Source organism: Pygocentrus nattereri, chromosome 19 (assembly GCF_015220715.1).
Source record: "Pygocentrus nattereri isolate fPygNat1 chromosome 19, fPygNat1.pri, whole genome shotgun sequence".
NCBI lineage: Eukaryota > Metazoa > Chordata > Actinopteri > Characiformes > Serrasalmidae > Pygocentrus > Pygocentrus nattereri.
This window is the reverse complement of record NC_051229.1, coordinates 39,437,019-39,445,598: the sequence shown is the minus strand read 5'-3', so window position 1 is coordinate 39,445,598 and position 8,580 is coordinate 39,437,019. Positions and strand designations below refer to the sequence as shown.

At 43.9% G+C, this 8,580-nt stretch overlaps 1 protein-coding gene across 2 annotated transcripts in view; it reads left to right on the top strand.

Annotated features, from left to right (window-relative positions):
- prss35 (serine protease 35) overlaps positions 1 to 8,580 on the top strand; it is a 10,836-nt gene extending 2,256 nt beyond the window's left edge. For both annotated transcript variants that reach the window (XM_017725298.2, XM_037547712.1), the window contains exons 2-3: positions 4,196 to 5,006; positions 5,770 to 8,580. In XM_017725298.2, the coding sequence (XP_017580787.1) occupies positions 4,215 to 5,006; positions 5,770 to 6,240 (1,263 nt within the window). In that variant the 5' untranslated portion in view covers positions 4,196 to 4,214 and the 3' untranslated portion in view covers positions 6,241 to 8,580. The remainder of the gene's footprint in view (positions 1 to 4,195; positions 5,007 to 5,769) is intronic.

Below are 8,580 nucleotides of genomic sequence, written 5' to 3'. Positions count from 1 at the left end.
AAAACCAAGAGAAGAACCGAGAGATGAACCGAGACTCTAAAGGGAACCCGTCCTCCTCTGGCCGACACCGGACAGCAGACAGTAACAGCAGAGAATGAGATTTGAGCATCAGTATAACAGCCTAAGCTGTTGCCTGGTTAGCTAGTCGTTCTGGACATTAAGCGTCTCCAACGTGCCAAAAACATCGTATAACAGAGCGTGACGTGTATCAGGTTTCGAAGTCGATCATTGGGGCTGCGAGTTCAATCCCCAGAGCGATGCCAGCGAAAATTAATTGCCTTTAGCTGATGTAACAGAATTAGCCATTAGCGTTCTCCTCCAAGCGTGTAGAGGGGCTAAATGATTAGAAACAGGCAGAAAAGGTTCAGTGGAAGCTTCACGTGATATTCAGCACATGCAAGTCCTCACCCTCCCAGCTTGACAGCAGTGTGGGTTGAAATGGTTCTGACAAAATTGGGAATGGCAAAAAAATGAGTACAGTAAGGACAGTGGGTACCACTGATTAGACAGGGCTAGCAACGCCCTCTTAACTTGCACTAGGCTGCAATTTACTCAGCTACACCACTGGCACTGCATTCAGTGTTCTACAAGTCTCAAAATAACAACATATATTACCACCCCCTAGTGGTGATCTGTAAAATTCCATGCTGGAGCTGCAAACACGCTGATGCGTCTATTTGCGCAGTGCTAAATGACGCCGTGACGGAATCTAAAGTGATGAACGCTGCAGCTCTGCAAGGATGAGTCTTCTGCGTGTATAATTGTGCCAGATTGAAGTGCTGGGCTGTTATAGAAACCAGATACATCCATTACTGTCAGAGCCTGCAGGCCGGAGTCCAAGCCGCTGGCTCTGAGAGCTCATACAGCCTCTGAGTCACTTTCCTCCTCAAAGCTCCGCTAACTGCAGCCTAAATCAGACCCCTGTACGTGTACACGTCTTACATCAGCTCACAGACACGGCTGGAGGACTGCAGACTCTCCTGCAGACCGGCTTAGTAAACGACAGGAGAGGACGCGGAGAGAAAGACACTGTCATAGCCAGTAAAAGCGTCTTAAATGTCACATCACTGTGAAACTGCTGTGAGAATCCTCCAAAGTGCAGTGTTTATGGTGGGCTGAGGGCCAAAATACTAAATAATTCACAAATAAAGAAGGCAGACCAGTTTCAAACCTGTATTTTACAAATTTACACCATATTTTATTACTACAATACTTTAAAAGAAAAACAATACTTTACGTTCTATGTAGCATTAATTATTTTAGTTCTCTAGTTGGGTGAGGGTGTGGTTAGAGTAACCTGGCGAGTCAGATCAAACAAATATACTTACAGACCAACTTTGGTGAGCAGGACACACTTTAGGCAGCCCCGTTTTTACCAGTATAAAGTGAAACAATCAGGCAATCATTGATCTCATTGCCCATAATTTTACTTCTTAAAGCAAACAAAACAGAATAATCTCACAAAATACTCTCATAAAGAAATATTATTGCCTACATAACTCTGTTATGAATACATCACATTTACGCATGCATGTATAATTAGTGCCACTTATGGTAATTCTAGTTATGAGAAACATGATAATTTATGCACATTGTTGGGATCTGTTTGTATCTGTTGCTCACATTTCAGCCCCTGTCTACCCTGTTCCTGAACATCTTTCCAAATAATGTTGTTAGTGGTGGTCCTAAGGGGGTCTCTTTTCATTGGTGGATGGGGCAGAGTAACTCTAAACTGGCCAGTGAGTGTAGATACTAAATACAGGGATGTAATGAATTTGCAGTTTGGTTTCTGTGGAAAACAACACTGTGAGTTAAAGATATAAAAAGCTTGTGCATCTCAGACTTTTGATGGTGCAACTAAAGCAATGGTCACTGTATTCCCCTGAGCACGCCTCTGTAATTTGAGATTTGGTCTCATTTGGTTATTATTTGTCTCCCTCTAGTGGCCATACGAGGCACTACACTAACTCTGGCCAACTGCTAAGAGGTTTGAACTACAGAAGAGTGATTACTGGAATGAAAAGACAAGTGCAAGCAACAACACAGAGAATATTGTCCTTTAATATGTGGCCACTTGATATATTTTTCTAGAGAACTGAATCAGTGTTCTGTCGTATATTTATACATCATTACTTAAGCTGTGTTTGAAGTTTCTCTCCTTTTATTTTTCTGTCTCACGACCTTGTTTATGATCAGCTATTATTCTCTATGTATAAACATTTAAAGTTTCTATTGGTTCCTGTTTTTTTCTTGATAAGCTGATATCACCATGTAAAGGATCCTCATGTTTTAACAGGCGACTGTAGCGGATTCCAGAGTTTTTCTACAGGAATCATGTGGTCTCTGAGGGTAACTATTAAGCAAATCCCCCATTTAGAAAGCAAAGCCATCAGGCTCTAATAGTCTCTTATTAAGAGGGATGTAGTCAAAGAGCCAAGAACGTGTTGCACTGGAACTACAATGATAATATAGCCAACAAGTAATTAGCATATCATTTCATAGGTAACAGGAAGTCATCTCTGCTGAAAAATCAGCACAGACTAAGCTGGTCTAAGCTGGTGTGTTCTGATCTAGTGCTGGTTTAGCTGGTCACCCAGCACGGTCACACTGGTTGAGCAGCATACCAGCACCCAAAACACAGCATATGCTAGTTTTGCTGGTGATCAGGATATTAACTCCCACTATTGCTGACCAACACAGCAGCATCCGAAACACATCAGGTGTTCCACAAGTAGGGGTCTTCTCACCTTACCTGTTTTGACTTCACGGGTCCACAAGGTCAGCTCTGTGTGAGGACACACTGGCAATAGGCTATGCTGATGACACAGGGTCGCCAGGTGTCATTAAAATATCCAATTCTGGCAGTGGCAGTGAAGTTAAGCAGCTGCAGCAATAATATGGTCCTCAACGGCCAGAAGTAATTTGATATGAGAGCGTGTTCCTCTAAAGATCCTTCCCAACTCCCTCCTTTAATCACTGGTGGACAGGCAGAAGCTACGTTCACATCACAGGCCTCGCTGCTCAGATCCGATCTCTCTGACTCGACGGTTCACACTGGTTTAGGTCAGTGACTCAAATCTGTCATTAATGTGATGAACCGGCCTGAACTGACCCTCATGAGCTCCTCCTACTCAGTGACGTCACGTGACTGAATCACTGCATCATCAGCACAAACAAACGAGCAGAACGAGCTTCGCTGAGAAGATCATTAACTCTGATCAGCTCTCAGCTTCGTTATTAGAGCCAGACGGAGGAGAAAAAGGTGGGATGAGCTGCTTTTCTACCTTTTACAGGCTTTAACGGCTGTTCGGCGCCGTTGCCACAGTAACGCTGAATGATGGAGAAAAAGCACATGAATTCCGATCTGAGCGTCACATTAAGGTCACACGTCCATGAACCGGATACGTATCCAATCTAGGACCAAATATGAAAGTGGCTCAGGTCGGATTTATAAAGATCAGATTGGAGTCACATCAGGGTAAAAAACCGGATTTGTGCCACTTCACCTCGGTTGTGTTTCCTCACTGTTTCGACGAGAAACGTTGAAGATCTTGTTGATGTGTATAACACCCTGATAAGGTCATGCCCAGAGTCTGGGAGTGGGCTCCTTATGGGCCGCACAGAAAACAGTGAGCGGCTCTGGAGGGGTCAGAAAAGAGGCATCAGAATCGTGACACGGTTCCTCTACGTCTTCCAGATCTACAGAAACGGTGGTGATCAAAGACATTCAACAGTCCAGTCATCCTTCACACGGCCTCCTTCCAATTAATAAGAGTTAGAGAACCAGGCGTCTCCTGCCGGAGAAACTCCAGCTGTTGCTTGTGCAGACAGAAACTTACATTAAGAGTAAAGTATGTTTCCTCCTTCTCCTGTAAAGGTGCATTTTGGAGATGAGGTTTTGTTCTGACAGCAGCGATATGCTAGTTTTGCTGGCCTGCTCTGGTTTGTCTAGCAGAGATACAGTGTCTGAAAACACATCAGTAAGTTTATCTGAACTTAAAGCCTCAACACGGGTCGAGGCCGGTGAGATGATTTCTGCATGCAGTTTGTTTGGCTTCCACAACTTTTAGCTGCATTAGCATCACAGCTCCAGCGCAAACCTCAAAAAGGAGACATGAAGCGCGTCGTTGCTGCTACATTTGAGCACATTAGAGATTTTCTAACACGTATTTCTTCCTTTTGTGTTGCCTGTCAGGTGCAGGGCTGTGTGTGTGATGGCGTCCGAACCCCTGAGCCTCCTGCTCTCTGCGTTCGCGCTGACCCTGCTGTTCGCTGCAGCAGGTGTGGTCAGTGCAGGTGAGGATGAATACACCTGGCCTCCACAGAAGCTTCCTCTCCTGCGCTTTAAGCAGACCATCCGACTGGGCAGCTCCAGCTTCACGGCCGAGGGGCAGAACGAGCTAAATGGGATGTGTGGGATCGAGTGCCAGCAGGGGCTTCCAAAACCCAGCCTGGAGGACCTGGAGCACATGCTGTCCTACGAAACCATGTACGCTAACGGCACACGGACTCTAACCCCAGTTAGCCTGCAGGATGGTACCGAGCTCAGCGGCACAGCTCCAAATTCTTCCTCGTCCAGTTTACGGCACAAGAGGGAGGTTTATGGCCCAGATACTCGCTTCACCATCTCTGACAAGCAGTATTCCCTGAAATACCCGTTTTCCACTTCAGTTAAAATCTCCACCGGCTGCTCCGGAGTGCTCGTTTCCCCCAGACACGTGCTAACAGCTGCCCACTGCATCCACGATGGCTCAGACTACCTGAAGGGGGCGCAAAAGCTGAGTGTGGGAATCCTCAGGAAGGGAAGGAAGGGCAAAGGTCGTGGGAAAGGAGGAGGGAAGAGGAGGCGAGGGAAGGAGAGAGAGGAGGAGCAGGAGGGAGAGGAGGGAAAAGGAGGGAAGAAGAAAGAGGAGCGCAAAAAGGCAAAAGGACGAAAGAGCCGCAGCAAACGCAGCGTAAAGGCCGAAGGAATGTCCTTTCGCTGGACGCGGGTCAAACAAATGCAGGTGATTCTTTAAACTTTCAGACGTTTTGCTAAACGTAAAGAATTTTAGGAAAAATGATTTGACGAGCCCTTTTGATGTCGTATGTAAACACAAAGTTTCAAAACATACCGGTCACTCTCCAGTCCGCATGGACCGTGCATGGACTGAGCTGAAAGAACAGCCTGCTTTGGATTCATTATGGTTGTGATGTCACAACAATGGTTACATCAAAAGAGGACAGCAACAAAAACAGTCTGTTTAATCCTCGTCAATAAAAACTTGAAAATGGTAAAAAATTAATTCTGTTTTTGGTACAAACATCACAAACAATACAAATGGGCCCTTTAATCATATCAACGCTTATTTAACGTCCAACTTTTCCAGCAAATATTCAGCATGAGAATGAAAAAACATATTAAATAGAAAATTCCACCGAAGGCTGAACAGCTAATACTGTTATACGTCTTTGAGACACTCAGTATTGAAAGCTTTAAGTGCTGTTTATCTGGTGGGGGCAGTTTTGTTGTCTACCTGGTCTTCCAGGTGTTCAGAGACCCATTTTCTCTGTGTGGTGTTTTGAGCTTCTGTTCTTTTTTTTCCAACTTTCTATTTTGATATGAAAGTGCATCTAATCTGCTCAAAAATATCTCCTGAAAAATGAATACCTTTTTTTATTTTAACAGTAGATTAAATAAATGAGGGTCTTTGACTTTTACACTGATTTCCGACTGTGTGAATAAGAGCGATCACTTTATTAATTTCTTCTTATGATTATTACCATTAGGTGCCTAAGGGCTGGTTCAAGGGCGTGTCAGAAGGCGCTGCAGCGGATTATGATTATGCCGTATTGGAGCTGAAGAGGGCGCAGAAAAGTCGCCACATGGACCTGGGCATCGTCCCCTCGATCAAAAAACTCCCGGCTGGCCGTGTCCACTTCTCGGGCTTCGATGATGACCGGCCCGGTAACCTGGTGTACCGTTTCTGCTCCGTGTCTGACGAGTCCAACGACCTGCTGTATCAGTACTGTGACGCCAAGCCCGGTTCCAGCGGTGCCGGAGTGTACGTGCGGCTGAAGGAACCCGGCAGCAAGAGGAAATGGAAACGGAAGGTCATCGGGGTGTTTTCGGGCCATCAGTGGGTGGACGTGAACGGGCAGCAGCAGGATTACAATGTGGCCGTGCGAATCACACCATTAAAGTTCGCACAGATCTGCCACTGGGTGCACGGAGATTCTGGGCAGTGCCAGAACGTCTGAGGCAGTGAGACTGACCACCCCTCTGTCCACCCCAGCTTTTACCCTGGTGGTTCCCAGCCCTCATCCTGGAGGACCCCAGCACAGTTTTGACATATTACAGAGTTGAAATGGACTTTTTTTTATGGTAATGTAACACAGACCTGTAGCCGGATAAACACAATTTTCAATGGGAAAAAAAAAAACAACTTTTAAAGACTCAAAACATCATAAAGACGTTTATAAGAACCGGCTTAAATGCAGTGCTTGAAAAAAGAGATGTTCTCAGATATTCTCCACTTTTGGTTCTCTAAAGAACCAGTCTGGTAAATGAGGCGTGCAAGTGAACTGCTTTAAAGAACCGACATGCAGTCATATGCAAAACTTTATGCACCCCTGGCCAAACGGCCTTTTGTTGATCTTCTAAGTGAAAACACTTCAACACGGTGTTTCTCCGCAAACCTTGGTTCTATTTATTTGCTGAGTTTAGCATATTGGGGGGAAAAAATAAAACACACAATATAAAATGTGCCGTAGCACAATTTACACTATTTTTTCCCCAGTTTTCTCAGTCCAGCTGATAAACAGCTGTGTTAAATATGCAGATGTTCTCTATCGATATGGCAAATCAACAAAACATGATCGGGGTGCTTAAGCCTTTGATAAAGTTCTCTAGCAATTAAATTGGTTTTCCTAGAAGGCCAAGAACCATTTAGGAACCTTTATTTTGAAGAGCGTAGTGTTATAAAGTTGATATATCTAATATTTCTCATTGTGACATTAGTGTTTGTGCTGATTATGATATTTAACTGATTTCTAGACATTATTCACTCACTTTTGACAATTTATTGAGTAAAATAATCCCACCATTGTGGTTGCTGATTTAGCTGCTTTCAAGCTCATTTCTTAAAACATTGTCTGCCAACGTTGTGAGAAAATTTTACTTTAAATTAGTAAAAATGTCTAGAAATAAAGGAAATAATCATAAATCAATGATATAAACGGGAGAAATGCTAGCTTTGTTGACAGTGTAAGATGATTTTATTGACGAGGCACCGTTTTATTTATGAGAATAAATTAAAATAGCAGATCATCTGAAAACATTAAGATGACTTTATGTCTGAAGGAGATGTTTCTGAATTGGGCCTCAGTTTTCATTTTATTTATTTTTTTACTCTGAGCACAAACATTCATCGTATTTGAGCCACATTTCTAGACTAACTGCATAAAAAAAGTGTCCAGACCCCCAGCAGACTGGGCCCCTCTGCAGCCACCACTACAGACTTTTGGGCGTACGGTGTTTGTGGTCCTCCATGGGAAACAGCTAAACGTGCAGGGTTAGTGGTCCATCAGCTCCAGGGTCGGAAAACCAGGGACGTTTTAGCTAATCAGCAACCCCAACTTCATAAAAGCGGAAGTGCCAAAACAGCATCACCTACTCAGCAGAGAGGAGAGCAGAAAACACACCTGTTTATATTTTACTGGACGCATCATCGTCACCCAGAAGCCTTTGATCTGGTTCAAGACTGGCCTGCTGGCCCTCAGATCAGACGGTCACTGCCTTAAATATTAATTTATTTCCTTCTTAAACTTTCAAAGCCCTGGCTAAGAAAGGGCTGTATGGAGATGCATTGCTTGGTAGACTAGTGAGGCTAGACGTTAGCGCGAGGGCTCCCTGATGCCCCGCGAGGGCTTCTGGATGCAGCTTGGATCTTTACATTTATGCCTTTTCATCTTTCACGTGTGGTCAGTGTTCAGACTGGCCGAGCTCGATTTGGCGCAATGACCCAGAAAAAGTGGAGTTTTTCTGAGGGGTGTGTAGTTATGAAGGCTTTAATAGTCTTTCATTTTCTTTTATTTTTTATTGTCTTTTTAGGAAACAGAGGTTTAACCCATCAGTCTGTGTTCAGGCGGTGCTGAACTGGAGTGTAACTGCTCTAAACTGGGCGCCTCATGAGGTTCCAGCTTGTGCCTGTTTGGGCAGCGGTCAGTTCTCCAGCATAAGCTCTGCAGGTTTCGCCCACAGACGCAGGTGCTCATGTTCTTGGTGCTAATTTAATGTTTAATGTTTAATATTAGACGTCTGAAGACCCGTCAGTGTATATTTGCATAGTGTACTGTAGAACTGTAAGTATTAATATGAGGGTGAATCGGCGGATTGATGTACGGCGATGTTTCTCTATTAAATGTACTGAAGGTATTTAAATGCAGATCCTTAGGCTTTGGACATCATTTGAGTTCTGTAATTACATTCTAGATTTGGTGGATACCGATTGTAAATCAAAATTTCATGTAAATTCATATTGATTGTTCCAAAATTTGTTTAAAGTTTATTGTTTTTCACCAAATAAATTATAATTCATA